Source organism: Glycine max, chromosome 14 (genome assembly GCF_000004515.6).
Source record: "Glycine max cultivar Williams 82 chromosome 14, Glycine_max_v4.0, whole genome shotgun sequence".
Lineage (NCBI taxonomy): Eukaryota > Viridiplantae > Streptophyta > Magnoliopsida > Fabales > Fabaceae > Glycine > Glycine max.
In genome coordinates this window covers 5075649-5095690 of record NC_038250.2, presented here as the reverse complement: position 1 = coordinate 5095690, position 20042 = coordinate 5075649, and the positions used below count along the sequence as shown (strand labels likewise).

Genomic DNA, 20042 nt, shown 5'->3' with positions numbered 1-20042 from the left:
TATGCAGGAAAGGCAAGTCTTGTGTAATTCCTCAAAATCCTCCGTGTCTCTATCCTCTTACTGTTGAAGGGTTGCATTTTAAGCTTTAGTTGGTATTCTTGTGGAATTTGTTCTGCCAAGGTGGGCAAAGGGCAATGTCAATTATGCGTCATTGACACATGACTCGCTCAGTACCTTCTTACCGCATCTTATTGCACATGAATATGTTTGACTTCGATTAATTTTTACAGAAATGCTTACTTTATTTTTTGGAAAGTTAATAAATTGGGGAAAGAAAATCAATAAATTAGTAACACAATGCCCAAAATAATAGTTAATGATACTGGTGGAAATGGATGAAGGCAGAAATTTATAAACTTATAAAAAATTTATCCATACTTATATTTTTCACTGGAATGAAGAAGTCATTAGTCATTGTCAACTGAATACAATAGGCATTGCTTGCTGAAGATGGATTGTGGGGAAATGGGATTAGGAGGGTACGTTCGATGGGTCCCTCTCTGAATCCAGTGTTAGGGCCCCATCCATCTGCATTCCCGCCTTTTTTATTTATCAAAAAAGCAATCTAAAGAGTTGTTTTGAAACTCATGATCTGATTTTGAGCGTTTCTTTTCTGATTTTGACTAGGTCAATCATTTCATTATTAAAATATTGCACTCGTTCTTCTACAACTTTGACATAATCTTTTAATTAAACGGCTTTCTCTATCTAATTTAAATATTTTATAAATTTATTCATTAAACAAAATAAGGTAATTTTTTTCTAAATATTATAAAAATAAAAAATATTAATTATATTTTTAATTTGCATTTTTCTTTAAAGTAAAAAGACCAACATCCGTTTTAGTGTATTTTAACATTATTTTTAACAATTTTTTTTGTTATTAAACAAGTTAGATATATTATAATTTATTATTCGTTTTGTCTTATTATAATTTGTGTTGGAGAAAAAATTATTCTAAAATAATTATTATTTTAATTTTTTAAATGTAATATTAATTATGATTTTTGATTTATATTATAAATTAATGATGATATAAATTAATGATGATATAAAATTAATTTTATAAAATCATTATTGTTTTATCTATTTTGTTTTTTTTTTATTTGTGTGGAACAAACTTGGAGCATAATTATTTTGGAGGAAAGGAGTATTAATGTTTTTTTAATGTGTTATGTCTCTATCGCTTTTTTCATATCATTATTTATATAAGCATTATTGTTGCTTAATAGAATCTGGTAATCCGGCTTTCTACAGGAAACGGAATCTTGATTTTCATTACCAAACACGAAAAGCTGAATATTCATGAATTTATGTTTTACGACAGTATTTCTAGATCACTATGCTCCTTAGAAGTTGGTCATATTATCGTACACTAACGTTTAGTACTCACCGTAACTACTAAGTTGTATTGATATTTTTTAAAGTGAGGTAAAATTGGAAACTAAAAGTTTAAAGAAAAGAATAAATAAAAGTATGCATAACTTATTCATGTAAAATATTAAAATTATAATGAAAGAAAATATTATAAAAATGACATTTCTTTTAAGAGAAGAGAGATCAAGATATTTTTAAAATAATTTTTAATTTAACATATAATTTACAGTGGGAAAAACTATGTTAAGAAAAAAAGCGCAATCAAGTATCCTTATTCTAAATAATAAGGACTCTGTTTCATTAAATAAGTATAAATTTTGTATGATTATATTGATTTACGATGAATGAAAATACAACACATAAATAAATTTTATTAACCTTTGTGTGAATAAATTATTAGGAAGCGTAAACTATTAGAATCGATTTAATGATATACAATTTAGACGATTTACGTAAGGTCCTAAGTTCTAACTTTATTTTAAGGCTTGAAAAAAAACTTTATTTTCGCTATTGTAAAAAAATAAAATAGAAACCATTAGAATATTTTATAGTATGAAGAAGATAGAACTGACCTCACGAATTTTTTTTTTAATAAAAGAAACGACTTATGGACGGCACGTTAGCATTTAGAACACATCAACTTGATAAATTATGCAGTTACTTGCTAGTTGTTCTGCTTGCTTGTTTAAGAATCTAAAGAAGCCTTCAATAAACAGTTATTTTATCAAATAAATCTTAAAATTATATAATGGATTAAGTCATTAGCTTGTATATTTTTAGGTGAGTTGATTTTTTCAAGACCATGAATATTCTCTTTAAGACTTAAACTTAAGACGTATGTGAATAAGTTAAAATTTAGAAAAATTCTATCTCAATTGATTTATACACTCGGTGATAGTTATTAGCTTGTATTAAAAAAAATATATTCTATGTTGTTAATTTAAAATAATTATAGTCTTATTTTAAAAATATTAATATAAAGTAATCTTTTAAACAGGTGTTGAGGTTTGGTTGCATTTTTTTAAGACTAAAAATAGACATATCTCACATAAATAAGTTAAGTTTAGATTATAAATTTAAAAACCAAGTTACGTTTGTTTAAAGATAAATGGACGTGATGCCATCTATTACCGTCCCTAATTGTGACCAAAAGTAATAGTATATTATCCTACATGCAATATCTATTTATTAATCATTTTGGTTCTAAAAAGTTAATGAACGAATAATTCTGGTGAGTTAATAAATCTTTTACGGTGCTTCAAAAAAGTAAAGAGATTGGTGGAGTTTTTTTCTTTTTCTTTTTATGATAATATAATAATATAAATTATGACTATATCATAAATCCATCTTTTTGGTTCAGCACAAAAGAGAAATTCATCTCCAGATTTTTAATTCTACGCGTTACATTGTTGAGTTATATCAAGGAGAGGGTAAACGACAACTACTACGACAGTTTTTTCTTTCTTCTTTTTGTTTGTTGCGTTTAATGAATAATGACCTAAATGTAATTAAAACGAACAAGCTGAACAAAAGGGTCATTGTGATATTCATCCTACGTAAAAATCCGTAACATTGGCTTATATTAATCCTTAGTGGTTGACTAGTGGTGGCGTAGTGGAGTACAGCTATAAAGTTTGTCACAGAGAATACTAACAGGGCAGATGAGTTGGTTCTTTGATTAGGGTTAGGGTTCCTGAGGCTGTGTGTGTTGTGTTTGCATGTGGGGGGGTAAGAGTAGGGTGCACCTTCACTTATTTGGTTTTTGCAACTTATGCAAGCAAACACATCGAATAAAACACACCTCTATGTAGTCTATGTCACTCGTGGTTAGATCAAACAATGAACACCGGAATTGATTGTTTTACTTGGCTACTAATTAAGTTTATAATTGACACATTTCACCTTCAATTCGGTTTTAATTCTTAGGGTATTAATCAATGTACGAGTGTGGCTATTTATTTTTAGTTGCAATAATCGATTAGGAACCATAATAGGCCATTTAGCTGCATCATGGGTGTCTCATATTCAATGGAGAATAAGAAGAGCTGTCTTTTCAGGGATCCAAGAGAGAAAAACTCGTTGAGTTGGTGACAGTTCAGACCATAGTTTTTGTTGTACTCCTGTTCGCTTAATTGACGCTCTTATAGTCCTTGTCTTTTAGATGAAATAGATCAATGTGGTTTATTGGACTCAGCTAGCTAGGAATTAGGATTGGGAAGTGGTTACTTGAAACAGTAAGAGTGTAAAACAAAGCACAATTTGAGGTCGGTGGCGGTTGTTGCATACCATTAATTAGTTTCTTTTGTTTGGTTACTCTTCTTAATCAAACCGAATAGGGGGTGTTAGATTTGTCCCCAGGGACCAACAAAACAAAGCACCGGACTCCTGTCTCCATTAAAAGTCAATTATTGTCATTTTTTTATTCCATAATATTAATATGAAATATCTATTAGTTTTATTAATGATTAATTTCTATCGAAAAATTGCATTGATCACCTCTCAATTATTGTCATTCAAGCCTGCTGTTAAAGTATTATCTACTATACAATTAATTAATTCAATCATAGTATATGTTAGTTTTCATTTTCAACCAATTTATTAGTTGTTCTTTTTTTGTGCGTTGGAGTTGCACCTTGCACGCCCATATGGGTTCAAGAAGGCTCTTTTGATTAGGTTTTCTTGGTGGTGGAATAGCCCCCTTCTCTTTAAAGAAAGAAAGATATATATTGATTGATCAAAGTTTTGTGCGTATTCATTCACTATTATGGACTTGTCTTTGCTACAAAGATACCAAGCAAAGTCTGCAAAATAATTTAAAGTAACGTGCAAGCAGAGATGGGTTGTCAACACGTGGAGGGTCACATAGATGCCATTAGGAGTGGCTGTGATAATATCATGGGTGTTGTGAAGATATTCTTTTTACTTTTGTTTTGTTTTTTTTTTTTTTTCTCTTCCGGCTTTTGATGGATGGGTTCTGCATTGCTTAATTTCTGGCCCATAACTAGCGGTCAATCACGTCCATCTATATTTTAACACTTTTGCTCATACTATCTACAAGCTTTGTAACTTACACTTGCTTTTTTGGATTTGTTAACTTACAAGACAGTTCGCAATACAACATTTGTTTGATAACATACATCAAAATCCTGTTAATATTTAATTGCAATACAATATCTATGCCAAATGCTTGTAGATTTTATCTATACGCACACTTTTAAGCAACAAGTACATAATTTTTTAAGTAAAACAAGAAGTGATTTTGCTTACAACAGATTATATCTAAATGAATTCTTCACTAACAACGGTTCATATAAGTAATAATGATTAATATTTCTTAATTAAAGTAGTTTAAAATTTAAATCCTGATTGATTATTAAGTATGAAATAAATTCTGTTAAGAAGAAAATACTCACTTGATATATACTTATGATGTCAGGTGAAGATTAATCACCTGTCCATTTCTTTTGACGAAATTAAATATGAATACTAAATGAGTGTATGGATTTTGATGAAGCTCGCTAATGTTTTGGCATCAATCATATCCTCCAAGGCCCACAACCACGCACATTCTTCATCGATTCATTGTGTTATGATAAACGCATACACTTGATCCTTATCAGTGACTGGCGTGCACATAATTCAATAATTTGCAGCTACCAATCTGTTAAAAAAGAGAGAATCACATTTCTGGCTTTCGTCAATTGTGAGGAATTTTTTTTATTTGTACCCTCTTTCTTTATTTTTTAGTTATTTAATTAAAGCAATTGATTTCTAAATTAAAGCTTTTGTCAATGATGTATTGATGTAGATGTAGATAATAGACGCAACGAGGGATTGGTTACTTGGTTCCAATTGTGTTTAGAATTATGGCCCGGGAATGATTCGAGACGGATGGATATTTTTGTTAGGATTTAATATATATGGACAACTAATATTGTATGGCATGGTTGATAGATAAGATTATTTCTCAATTGAATAAACATTTTTAGTTGATGTTCTACAACTGTTTAATTGGTATTTTATTTTTTATAAAAAAAGTTGATGTTAAAAATATCTACAACTTTTTTTTCCTTTTTTCACTTATGGTGTTTTATACATAGATTAAAAATTGCCTTTAATTTTTATGAACAATCTGTATAATGATTTTGAAACCGTTAATCAATTAGAAATTATTTTATATATAATTTTTGAAGTAATTATTATAAATACTTAAGAATCCTATTTTTACACATGGTAATCTATCATTGAATAACAAAGTAAAACATCTTTATATTATGAATATGTTCTAATTTTTTTTACACTACTAGTGTGTTTAAATTAAATTATTAATAAATTATGCAATTTGTAAATATTGCTTAAAGTGAAAAATAATTGCAGAATATTTAAATAATTTAAAAGTAAAAAATATTTATAATAACAATTAATTGGATAAATAGTGAATAAAGATGGAAAAGGGCAATTTAATTTATGAATTTAGAATAAGAAACTTTCTATTTTCTTTAAGTAATACCTCTAAGCCAATATTTAACAAGATCTTTTTTCTTTCCTTATGAATGTTGAACACTAATCCTTCACTTTTTTTTTCTCTCTTTTTTGTTGGAATGCAGGGGAACGCTAAGTCTTCACTATTCACTAGCACCGAATAAGATATACCAGCTCCAATGCTCAATGGTGCATGTCTGTAGCTGATCAATCAAATATGAACGCTTGGGCTTTTTACCGAATTAATGAAGTTTATGTTCTTGAAAAGACATTATTAGGCCTAGTCCATCTGTGTTTAGGGCCTACGATGCAGACTAGCCCAATCCAGCTAGCACCTTCGAAATTGAATTACATGTAAGCACTAAGCAGGCACGTAGCTTGCCAAGAAAAGGAAACAAAAAGTTATCTACCATTTTGTTCCTCCACTTTTTTAATTTCATAAATTATTTTCTCAAATTTGTTCCTCGGTATTTTAATTGTGTAATTTTGATCTGTGTATTAACTTAACATAGGTTAATATATGAATCAAAATTACATAATTAAAATATTACGAAAAGTAAACTTTTATTCAAGGAACGAGGCAAAGTTGTCCAACCTTAATAGTACGTACTATGGAATTATAAAACATGATTCCAAGTAAAACCGAGTGAACATCTTACGGATGAAAAGCGAGCTATGGAGCGTGACTGCCCTTGGCATCAACACTAAACAGGACATGACATTTTTCTGTTGCAACACCGCATATATTTCCTTTTGTTACTAAAAGCCACATATAAAATCGTTTTTTTTAAACATCGATTTTAAAAGAATAAAACTAAAGACATATATTTTAGTAGTATAAAATAAAATATTTGGGATACATAATTCATAACAGCACATTCCTACGCATACATTTATATAGAAAAAGAAAAAAAATATAAATATTATAATATGTATGATATGATAAAAAAAATAATAGAATATTTAAAATAAAAATATTCATATATCAATATTCTTTATTATTAAAAAAAGTTACACAACACGACCAACAGTTCACCACACTATAACAATACATGGTAATAATATCTCACACAACACACCTCAAACTCAATTATTGAGACACATGAATTTTGATTGATTGAGAACACAACTTAGCCTTCAGTGATCTGAACGGGCTTGACATCGGGCTTCTTGACATCCACCTTGGGAACAGTGACAGTGAGCACTCCGTTCTCCATGCCGGCCTTCACCTGATCGAGTTTCGCGTTCTCCGGCAGGCGGAAGCGGCGGAGAAAGCTGCCGCTGGAGCGTTCGAGGCGGTGCCACGTGTCGTTCTTGTCCTCCTTCTCCTTTGTTCTCTGTCCGCTTATCTGCAGCACCCTTCCCTCCTCCTCGATCTCCACCTTCACCTCTTCCTTCTTCAGCCCCGGCAGGTCTGCCTTGAACACGTGCGCCTCCGCCGTCTCCTTCCAGTCGATACGCGTGTTGGCGAAGGCCGCCGTCTCGGAGCGCGGAGCGGAGAGGGCGGTGGTGCCGGGGAAGCCATGGAATGGGTCCCACACGTCGAGGGAGAAGGGGTCGAAGACGTTGGTTCTTCGCCCGGTGCCGAAGAAACTTGGAATCAACGACATTGTTATGTTGGTTTTCAATTTTCTGTTGAGTGTGAGAGAACGGGGAAGTTATATATATATATTGGAGGATTTTTGGTCATTGGGATGTTCGCGATGGTTCACGATGAATGTGCTCTTTGTTTCGCAAACAAAAAAAATAAAGAGGAAGAAATGTTTAGAGGGTTCTGGGGAATGTTTCGGCATGAGATGGCATCGTGGACCTGGTAGAATGATGAAGATGCTTCCGGAACGAACAAATAAGGATTGCCACGTAGAATTATGGAGCCTGAATCCATGCTCTAACTCTTGCCACCAGTGGAAATAAAATAAGAAAGAAAACAAAATTTTAAATGCTTAATATAAAAAAGTAAATTAAAATTTTAACCAAGGAATCGGGGTAATTAAAAATTTCTCATTTAACTATATACTATTAGATTAGATTATAAATCACGATTCTAAAAGCCCACCAAGCTAAGTGAACAAATTATCAAGGATGAAAAAGTGTTTTTGGACGTGGCTGCACTTGGCATCTACACTCAATACAACCAAACATTTGTTATTGCAACACCTCATATACTTCGTTTTACAGAACACCACATCATACACAAATGTTCAAATGAGAGGGATGGCCTCTATGTTTTTTAGTTTAATTTCAATACATTATAAATATAAAGATTTTGAACTATTAATTAATTAATTAAAATTACATTTGTACCAAAAAAATTAATTAAAATTACTTTATGACTTGTACATAATTATTATATAAACTAATAGTTTTTATTAATATAATAACTCATAATTAAAAATCATAACAATATATTTGAATTAGATTCTTTAGGGATTCACCAAGCAAACAATGGTAAACAAATTATGGGAACAAAACCCAACTTTAATAGAAGTAGAAACCCCTAGAAAGCTATAGAAGGTAATTAATGTACGTGTCTCCATGCATGGGTATCTTTAATAGAATTCCTCGAAAATACTAGACACTGGTCTTGTTTTCTATATAAAGCTTCTTCCTCTGTTTCTCCTTAGCATTGTAAGAAAGCCCTTCATCAGAGATAACTTGACAAAGAAAATCACCATGTCTATCATCCCAAACTTGTTCGGTGGTAGACGAAGCAACGTCTTCGACCCATTCTCTCTGGACGTATGGGACCCTTTCGAGGGGTTTCCTTTTTCCACAGGTCACGTGCCTTCCTCTGGTGGGGAAAGCAGTGCCATAGCCAACACTCGCGTGGACTGGAAGGAGACTCCGGCGGCTCACGTGTTCAACGTTGATCTTCCCGGGTTGAAGAAGGAGGAAGTGAAGGTTGAAGTTGAAGATGGGAGGGTGCTGCAGATTAGTGGTGAGAGGACCAAAGAACAAGAACAGAAAGATGATAGGTGGCACCGCGTTGAAAGAAGCACTGGGAAGTTCATGAGGAGGTTCAGGCTTCCCGAGAATGCCAAAATGGATCAGGTCAAGGCTGCTATGGAGAATGGAGTGCTAACTGTTACTGTGCCCAAGGAGGAAGACAAGAAACCTCAAGTCAAGTCAATTCAAATATCTGCCTAGATCTTTAATTGGTTGTTGCTGTCTCTCATTCCAAACAAGTGTGTTCTGTTCTGTCTTTACTGTATGTTGTTCCATGTATGTGTTTATGCTGTGTGTTGTGCTTTATGTCATTTGTGATGGTTTAATACTGGGGAAGTTGAAAGTTTTCCGTTAAATGTATCAATAAACTTTTATTGCTTTATCTCGATATGATTTTCTAAATCTCTCATTTTCAATCTTACCTTGGAGTCTTGAGAAGTATTTAGACAATAGGCTTCAAATTTGATCTTGTTGAATGGTGAACAGGCCTTTCAATACGCGTTCAACAAGTAGAGACAACAAACAACTGATAAACTTAACAAAAGCAAAAAAGTGAAAAAACTAACAATTCAAATTGAAAGGATCGGGACAAGTACTCTACGATCAACACTTTATTCAAATTGAACCTACAATTAAGCAACAACCTCAATCGTGTGATAGCGCTATCTTCAAGGAATTTTTCGCCCACATCAATTATTTTGTAGGATGCAACTGGCTCCTTCATATGAACTCTGAGTAATAGAACAAGATTTTCAAGAAAAAAAAATCAAAGAAAGAGTGCATGTGGATGATGTCAAGGAAACTAATAAATATGATAAAAAAAATTGCTTGTGGGTCGTCATCTCTCTTGTTGACTCAACGACTAATCTTGTTTATTTTATATGAATCTAGTTCACTTAAGAGAATTTTATTTATGAAAAATGAAATAATTAAATACTGGTGATTCATATTCAATATGTAAAAGTAACATGATCTTATATCATTATTCCATCCTTAAGGTAATAAATATAATAAATGATATAATGAAAAATAAAATAAAATTTGAAAAGTAAATATAACAATTGGTGCACGAGGGCACATGCATATATAACAGTGATAACAGTAACACAATTGCTCTATTGTTTTGTTTGAGTTTGAGGCAGTAATTAATGTGAATAGAGCTAACCAATAGCATAAGGACTTCGAGAGGGTGAAACTTGGAGAGATTAATGGTGAAATGGGTTTAGGAGATTGTTTCTTGTATTTTTTTTTATTAGAGTAAAGCTATGTGATAAAGGGATTTTTTTAAAAATAAAATTTATATTTTTAATAAAAAATTATTTCTTACTAATACAAAAATATTTATTTAAGTAAATTTCTTACTAATAACATGACTATGTGAGACAAAAAACCAAAAAAATATTGTGAGAACTAAAAAAATAACTTAAAAATCCCACTTAACAAATTTCAATTGAAAATACTCTTAATCTAAAAGTCTTGTGTATTGGCGTTATGAGGGAGAGTGAACTTCCCCTGAAATCTACCAACTTTGCGCTTTGCATATAGTGCCACACGTCAATCTTGGTATCATGTTGCCGATGCGGAGCACCCTATCGTACTCTACGACTTCTATCTTCATTGGAGTCTCCTTGCAGGTAGGAGGGATGTTTAAAAAATTCGGTTATATAAAACTAATTCATAATCGTCCATATTTATACCTCTTTGAATTTATTTTAATGGATTGATTTTATATCCAAATCTAGTTTTTTTTTAAAAAAATTTAAATCATATCCAAATAATTGGATATGAATTGAATATTTCATTAGTTTTTCAAATTTTATAACATTTTTCTAAAATAATCTTAGTCAAGGTCGGATAAAAGTAATTTTTTTAGTTGACATCGGTTGAGGTTGTTTTTTGATCAATATTAATTAAGGTTATTTTTTGATAGATTGACATGCAGATTTTCTCAGTTAGTATCGATTGATAATATTTCTTAACTAACCTCAACCAATATTATTTTTTGGAGGACATTGATTAAGATTTTTTTTAGCGAATGTTGGTCGAGACTATTTTTTGGTCAATGTTGTTCAAAGTTCATTCGACCAACGCCAACTAATGATGTTTTTTGGGCGAGATTATTCTTCAATTGATGTCAACTAGAGTTTTTTTTTTGCCAACATTTGTCGGAATTATTTTTTGATCAATATTGTCTAGAGTTTTTGAGCTGATGTTGACTGATGATTTTTTCGGTTGACTTCAGTCAATATTATTTTTCAGTCGACGTTGACTAGATTTTTGTTTGATCAAAGTTAGCTGAGACTATTTTTTAGTTGTCATTGACTAAGGTTTGTTTTGGCCGTTGTTGATCAGGGTTAACCAATGTTGATTAGGGTTTTTTTGCCGTCGTCGGTCAATGATGTTTTTTTTTGTCAACATCGATCATAACTATTTTTTTAGTCGACATCAACTAGAATTTTTGGTTGACGTCAACCAAAAGTAACCCTAATCGATGTCAACAACGAAACATGATCAATCAATGTCGGTCAAACTAAATATCACTGGCTGACATCAACAGAAAAAATCCTAACTTATGTCAACAAAAAAGAAGTCTTACTTGACCTCAATGGAAAGTAACCCTAGTTGATGTAGGTAGAAAAAATTATTGACAAACATTGATTGAAAAATTTCAATCGATCTCAACCAAAAAATAATTCCACATCGACCAAAAATAGTCCAGTTGACGTCAATAAAAAATAACCCTAACAAAAATAAAAAAAATCATGATTAAAGTAAGCTAAAAATAATCCAAACTGAAATAGGTTGAAAACAAATTTATGATTTAAAATTAGATTTAAAATCAAAATAATTTTGATCTATAATCCGATTTTAAAATCATTTTAAGTCAGTTAGAAAAAAAAATTCAAACTATTTTCATCTAATTAAAGCATATATAAATTTTAAATTCAATCCATTTAATTGGATATGAATTATGAGATTTTTGAAAATCCAATCCTTGGACACCTGCATACTTTTGTGCCACTTTTCCGAACAAGTCATATACGGGTGCCACCGCCGCAAAATGCTGATTCTGCCGCCATCATCAGGGATTGATTGAGGGCTAAAGAGAAGAAAGAGACAAGGACTTGTTTAATTTTGTTGGTTCTTTTCTTCAAAAACAGAGAGATTTCTTATGGCTTATGAGCTTTAATTTGTACCAACCTACATTTTTTATTTGCATTATTAAGTTTCCAATGAGCATGTAATATAAATTTTACGTTCTATATTTGTTGAAAGAAAATCACCTTGAAATAAAGGAATTAAGCTATTTAGCAAATACCATATATTCCCTACAAGCATGACCAAGCCCCACAAATGGGATGGATGGTCTTAGAAAATGTAAGGTAAAGATTTACACATCCTCATCATCAGTTTCACTAGCACTTGAATCATCCACGTTAACGGCAGCTACTTTGGAAACACTAATCTTAAAAGAAGAAGCAGATTGAATTTTATAGGGCAACTTTGAATTGCTTGCAACCACCCGGCACTCTTCTACCCTTTTTTCTTCATCTCTCATCAAATCACGAGGTGGTAGGAAGCAATCCATGGACAACCCTTTGATGTTAAAATCCACTTCTTCAATTTGCCAAACCTCTTTTATTCTTGTCCTAGAATGGCTCTCAGGGCCTTCACCAAACCTTGACAATGCGACCCAAGTCTTCCCCCCGTGTGCTATGTTAATGCCATCTACAGTTCTGTAGTCTTGTATAAGGGACTCCATGTTGGTTTCCCAAAATATGGCATCACTTGCATTGGATTTGAGTTTGAGCAAGTGAGAATCTTCTAATTGGACCAAAAGGCCTGTTCTCTGGCTGAAGTAGCCCCACACCGTGTGGCGAATAATCTCTACGTTGCTGCTACTTCTTGTTCGAAGTGAATTGGAATCGGCTTCAAGTTTCAATATGAAACATTCTTCATTATTCACTGTCTTCTCTCCTATGCATATGGAGTTGTTGAACAAATTGCCCGTAGACCTTGGATCAAGACCCTGTTCGAAAGGCATTAATTATACCAGAATGGAAGACATTATTTACATTGAAGGGTGTGCTAACAAGGGTCTCAAGAAAAAATATTTATTTTGTAAATTATAGAAAGACTTAAAAAAATCATGAATAACATAATTTTTTGTCATTCAATAAAAATATTTCTATTTTAAATTTTTTAATCAGTACCCTTGACATACCAATTAATATTTGTCTTATATTAAAATTATAATTAAAATGTGTATCTGTAACCTGTGTGATATTTGACACTAGCTACTAGCTAGTAATCTGGTATTTAGGTTTCTTAACACGGTAGATTTTCTTTCCCCTATTTTCTTCTCTCCTATTCCTTAATTGATTGATTGTATGTAGGAAGCCTGAAATGGGGCGTATGACTATGATATGTGAATCATGTATAAAGGAATTGGGGACATCAAATTAGTGAGCGTTCTTTGTGAGTCAAATTTCATGTCCTGGCAATAACCAAAAGATGCCTAAATGCGATTACCTAGCTGTGACACATTAAAAGGCTTGGGAAGGACACAAGAAAAAAAATGCTATTTGAAAAAGTGAATACAAAACAGTAACATAACATAACAAATCCTAATCATAATTAATCATGTTCCATTATGTCAAATATAAAAAAGCACACACATTTCTTTGCAAACTAGCAACTTTAATTAAAGGAAACAAAACAGAAAAACAAAAGGAAACATATTAGTGAACATGAAATTTAAAGGCTCAATTACAAAATTTGTCACTTTATTTTACCTATTACACTAAATTGGTTTTTTTTTTTTTTATAAATTTTTTAGCTCACTATTTGAGTCTTTTTATATTTCAAAATATATCATTTTAGTTTCCACAACCGTTGATTGTTAAGAACTAGAATCATAGTCTTTGAAGTAAAAAATATATTCTCTTACCACTACACTCAAGTGTTTATTTGAATATTTAAGGTAAAATATAGTACTAATACAAGTTTTATGCGAAAATAGTTTAAAATTCAATTTTTTTAATTTATTATATTTTTATAATCTTATATATTATCTTTTAAAATATAATATATAAGATTAAATTTTATTTTCACATAAATTAGAATATGTATACTTATATAACCTTTATTTTATATATCATATTTTTATAATTTTATATATTTTTATCACACTATTCAAAACTTATTTTATAAATTAAATATATAATACAAATTTTATCTTAAATGCATTTTTTTATATGAATTATAATTTCATAAAATAATTATATTTTATTATCTTTTTAATATTTATATATGTGATTTAATGACAATATTTTTTTTACTTATATTAATTAAGACATTCTTGCTATTTATTATAATAATATTTTTTATTTATATTTGACTTTATTTAATCAGATATGATTTTTTTAAGAATTAAATTATATAATAAAGATACATAATTAAATAAAATGACAATATTTTCTATTTTTAAAAATATTTATTTATGTAATTTATCGACATTATTTTTTTTATCTATATTATAATAAATAACATGAATATCTTAGTATAGATAAAAAAATATTGTCACTAAATCATAAATACTATTTTAAAAGATAAATATAAATAAAATTTAATCTTATATATTATATTTTTAAAAATAATATATAAGATCATAAAAATATTATAAATTAAAAAAGAATAAAATTTAAATATTAAATTATTTTCATATCAAACTTATATTAATATTATATTTTATGTTAAATATTTAAATAAATACTTAAGTGTAATGATAAAAGTATGTGTTTCTTACTTTTGGAACTAAAGATAATATATTTTGAAATATATGGACAATTAAAAATTAAAAAAAAAAATTAATATAACAAGCAAAATAGAAAGAGGGGCTGTACAATTAAGCTAAATTTAAAATTGAGATTACCTGAAGTAAACGCCTAAGTGGTCTTGGTGGGCCACGAGAAGCATGAGAATGGTGGAAAGGTGTTTGCCTCCATGCCACTTTCCCATCACTCCCGGCACTGATTTTGTACCCAGAAACAACCAGTTCCAAACACCACAGTTCTGGCTTCTTCTGCCACACAACAAACCCTCCCAATTCCCCTTTCATCTGCACCTTCTTTACCTTCCCCATCTTCTTGCTACTCACACATTCTTCCCCTGCTGAAAACTCTGACCCTACTCTCACCTCCCCCATTGCATACATGCTTTCCACCGAATTCAAAGCACTCTCTCCTCCCACAGCCGCCACGTACTGTTTCACTATGTATTTCGCCATCGAAGCCTCCTTCACAACACAAACAATCAAAGAGTTAAAATTGAGATGCATATACATCTATATACTCAATTAATCGATTATGATCATTGTATATGTTTAAAAAATAAAAGGAAAAATTTAGATACAGTTCTTTAGGTGTTGTTCTCCAATCAGAATTGGAATTTCATCTAAGTAATCTGCATGATAAAGGTTTGCAATAATAAAGATTAACATAGATTACCAAAATGAAATTCCAATTCTTATTGGAGGACAAGGCTAAAAACGCCTGTCAACAACATAAAGAGAATGTGTTTTGGTCAATACTAACAATGTGATAATGTTATGGGATTGAGAATTGAAGTTTCATCTCAATAATATGTATAAGAAAGGTTTGCATAGACATCAACATAGATTATCAAGATGAAACTCCAATTTTGTTTGGAGAGTAGCACGCTAAGGAATTGCATCTAAATTTTGTCAAAAACAAAAGGAGAGTGTTGTCTTATTAGTCATTACTCACAGTGTTATGGGATTTAATGGTGATAGGTTGGTTGTGAGAGGTTATAGGGAGAGGGATCAATGGCGCTCCAACAACACCAAGCAATAGTTGGATATCTGTGTTTTGGCCTCCAAAGAGTGATGATGATCTTGAAGATTCAACATTTGGCTTCATCCATGACTTCATGTTATGCCAAGCTCTGCTGGTTCCACTTTTGATGGTGAAAATCTCCTCTGGAATAGGAACCTCCAGCACCGTTTCGAGCCCATCCTCGCGAGTAAGATTGGGACAGAGCTTCTTCATACCAGAGAGAGAGAGAGAGAGAAATTAAACAGATGAGTTGAGAAAATGTACTTTGATTTTGATTACCATGAACACAAGAAAGCCTTTGGAGATGTTAAAGGTTGTGTTTATGGCTATAGGTAGCTTATGAGATGGGGAAGTGACGAAGGAGAGGATTGGAGTCTTGAATTCAAAGGGAGAAGAAAAGCGAGCTTGGTAATAGTTATTAATTGGATATTTGAGGAAATTAAGAAACTGTGTTCCTAGAAATCAGGAAACTACTATATTTCAGGGAACTATAGATTTGTATCAGATATTACAGCTACCTGAAATATCCTAATAGTTATGAGTGTTGAGTATTTAGTATGTAACTTTGGAAAAAGAAACCAAACTATGGGGACCCTCACTTGTCTATGTCGTCGTGTTGGCACGCCTCTCATACTATATACTAACTTGTAGGCAACATAACTTACGGTTTCCCTATAAAATTAATGTACTTGTTTGTTTGTAGTGTAATTTTAAGATATTTATGTCAACTTATTTTATTTTGACAAACGGTAAGTAGTGTTCTATGAATATTAGTTAAAGAATTTAAAATAAAAATATTTTTATTAGAAGACGAAAAATTATATTATTTATAATCATTTTTACGTTTGCTTATGATAAATACTTTTATCTTTTCCTTCTTTAACTAATATCCTAAAAACATTAATTAATAAGACTCTTTTATTTTTCAAAAGGGAGCATACGAAAGTAGGTTGTTGAGATTAAGTAACGTATGCTGCTTGGTTATCTCCATTTACTCTGGCAGAAAGAAAGGCCAAATCGTGATAAAAAGTCCTTGAGTTCATACCATGTTTGTTATTACTTTGCTTTTTTTCATGGCCAAATCGTGATAAAATATCCATAAGTAACGTATAAATACTTTTTTCTCCTCTTTTTTTAATCATTCAATCAATCTTATATCTTTTCATGTTTTTGTTACTTGATTGTCTTTCTTTCAACCTGATTTTATTTATCTTGGGATAAATTAATTTGTCAAATTTCCTCTCTCTTGAGTAAGAGTAACGGGATTTAGAATTTGAGAGTTGAGAATCGTAAATCTTAGGTATTTCTTGGTTGGTTTGAGTATTTTTTGTTTTTATTTAAATAAAAAAAGTAAAAAAATAAGAGTAAAAATATGTTTATTTAAAATGTAAAAAATATTTCCACTAAAAATATTTTCAAAAACATGCTAAAGACTAGAAATAACAAATCAAAATTGTCAAAATCTTAAAAAAAAGTGGAAACGGAATAACACCTTAGAGTACCTTTTCTCCCGACATGTTTTTTACATCATGAAAATTCAAAAATAAAAATTATTTAAAAAAAACAAACACTCAAACCAAATGAATTATTCTGCAAGAACTTTTTTACACTTAATAAAAGTAGTTTATATATATATATATATATATATATATATATATATATTCTTTCTTTCTAGATCATGTATATACTTTACTAGAAACAATTCTTTTCGAGCCTTAATAAAAATTATCAAAATAATTTTTTTATTTATTTTAATCAAGCTTATAAATAAACTTCCAATTATAAGAATTTTTTTATAGAAATGTTTAGCTAAATTACTAACCCAAGTTTGCCCCGAAAGTTGTATCACCAACCGCCTACATTTCACCCAATCGTTTGAGTATTAAATTCTGGAAAATTTGACTAAATTTTATAATGTGTCAACTATTAAAAAATTGGTAACAAAAAAAATTCTTGCCGTACCTAAAGTTTCTTAATTCTGTTATTCCTCTCATGTGGTACTTTAGACTTTAATTTTAAAACATTTTTAACATTAAAAAATAGATGGTATGTAAAACATCAATATTGACTTAATTAAATAAAGTAAATATTATATCAATACAAAACTAACAATCCATCAAAATTATATAAAATTAATGTTTTTCCTTTTTTCTTTTTTATTTCTAGGTAAAAACGTACATGGAAATTTAATGATGTAACAATATGGTATCCTTTCTTTTTCACATGATAATATTATGATTAATTAACTATGTTAAAATTGACATTGTATCGTATGTGATTGTGAGGTGAAATATATATACTTAGTGTGTCCGCTACACAAGTGAGACACTTTCTCTTGAGGCACACACATATACACAATAAGTGAATTTGATTAAGAGGTAAACAACTTAAATTAAAAGTGAAACAAACAAAAAGAAAAGAGAAATTCATTAGTTAAGTTTGCAATTGGGAGAAAAGAGAAGCACACAAGGATGAGCTCGAAAGAGAGTACATTGCCCCACAATTCAAATTTTGTTACCTCCTACAATGACATATACTTTTATAAGGTTTTCTTTTTTTGTCCAATAATTACTAACTAGTTAAAAGGATAAGATCATGCTTATTCAAGATAAGCGCGCTACTTTTTTAACTTAGCATAATGTCGGCGACACATGATATATGCAAAAGAACTTAAAGATGAAGATGTGATTATGCAAGATGCGACCAACATTCTAATTCTAATTGGAATTGAGAATGGTAGCCCATGGCCTTGGCCATTGGTGGTTGCTGGTTACAGGTTAGGATCATATGAATCTGTTCATGTCTCTAATGAACAGGGCCACAAGAGCCATGTGGTCTGATTTTATTTCTGATTATTGGTCTAGTTAAGCTGACAATAAAGGTATTAGGCGACAAAATATACATTGACGTTTTTGGATTCTGAATCATTTCATGCACGTTCATCAAAATGCTGCAGTAAGAGACATGGCTTGGCCACGGGCCGGGTTACTTAACTGTTGTTGTTACAACAATCGAGACGTGTATTATTTATGAAAAACTTTTTTTTTTTACAAAAATGAAAAAAAAATATTGATACGACACTTTTGTGGTACTTTGTAATTAAGACAGATATAATAGAGAGAAAAGAAAAAATAAGTTGTAAAAATATGTACAAGAATATCATAATAAGTTTCACTCTTTATTTATATAATAGATTTAAATATATTTTTTATACACTTAATATATCATCTTTTTAATTTATTATTTAAAAATTAATTTTTTATTAACTAACATTATAATATCAATTAAATGAAGACGTGACAGACTAATATTATATTTTTTAATAGACTTAAATTAATAATAGATATTTAAAGTAAAAGTTTGAATATAAAAGAAAATATTTTTTAGGTAGTAAATTAAAAAAAAATATTACAAATGTGAAAAACATATTTAAGTCTTATTTTTATTATTACAATAATTTTCATTAATTAAACTATTTTTAATATTAAACATTTTAAACCCATGTACTTTTTTTATCCTCAATGAAATCGTTTTTTCATAAATAATGTTCATTTTACACACACACATATATAATGCAACCTAGGGGAGTAGGGAGTTCTAGTTCCATACGTGGTGAACTCAGATTCTGCAGATTAAGGTGACAAATCAATGAGCGCTAATCGCGCCGAGTTAATGGCAGCAACTCGTGTTCTGACTCAACTAAATTGCTTATTAATCATAGGATTCTAATGATGCTGCTTCATACTCAACTAAATTGTCATACTCGATCTGTTATCTTCCATCATTCCTAATTTCCTATGTTTGTACAGGTGTATTTACCTTCAGGCATTATTTAGGTGATGCAATGTTAAGAGGTCTATATTTAGGATAATAACAAAAACAAATATCATAACATATAACTTAATTGATTCAACATAATAAGTGAGTTATGATAGAATTATTGACATTATCTTTTGTAATTATCTTATATTTGTAAGGATAAAAAAAAAATACTGAATTGTCAGTATAATGTTAGCAATAAAAAAATTAAAATAAATATGATCTTTAAAAGTATATAAACTTATTATATATATCAGATAAAATGTAAAATTATCCAAAAATTATTTGTTCAGATCAAAATGATCAAAAATGTAAATTACATTTACCCATATTTTCATCTTCCCTTATATTTTTTTTTAATTGGAAATCTTCCCTTATATTTTTCCCCTAAAACTAAATTTCTGATGATGGTATATTGATATGGACATTTTATGACTGACCATCACATGGCATTCAACACTTCAGATAAAGTCTTTCACGTTTTCCTGTCTTTTCTTCTTTGTTTATTGATTCTTTTTTTTACATTATTTATAGTATATATGGATCTAAATGGTCTGTCTG

General features: G+C 30.2%; 3 protein-coding genes across 3 annotated transcripts; 1 reads left to right on the top strand and 2 right to left on the bottom strand.

The window, feature by feature from the left end:
* Positions 1-6836: 6836 nt before the first annotated feature.
* On the bottom strand, positions 6837-7776 carry LOC100779969 (17.3 kDa class I heat shock protein). Its single transcript, XM_003544098.5, has one exon. The coding sequence runs from the start codon at positions 7467-7469 to the stop codon at positions 6990-6992; it is 480 nt and encodes a 159-aa protein (XP_003544146.1). The 5' UTR covers positions 7470-7776; the 3' UTR covers positions 6837-6989.
* Positions 7777-8481: 705 nt separating this feature from the next.
* LOC100500475 (HSP20-like chaperones superfamily protein) lies at positions 8482-9192 on the top strand. The gene has a single exon (NM_001251751.2). It carries the CDS (start codon positions 8533-8535, stop codon positions 9004-9006), a length of 474 nt encoding a protein of 157 aa, NP_001238680.1. The 5' UTR covers positions 8482-8532; the 3' UTR covers positions 9007-9192.
* Positions 9193-12090: 2898 nt separating this feature from the next.
* LOC100820581 (uncharacterized) lies at positions 12091-16253 on the bottom strand. Its single transcript, XM_003544095.4, has 3 exons — positions 15594-16253; positions 14741-15103; positions 12091-12835 (listed from the first exon to the last, which is right to left on the bottom strand). Exons 1-3 carry the CDS (start codon positions 15873-15875, stop codon positions 12197-12199), a joined length of 1284 nt encoding a protein of 427 aa, XP_003544143.1. The 5' UTR covers positions 15876-16253; the 3' UTR covers positions 12091-12196.
* Positions 16254-20042: the final 3789 nt, after the last annotated feature.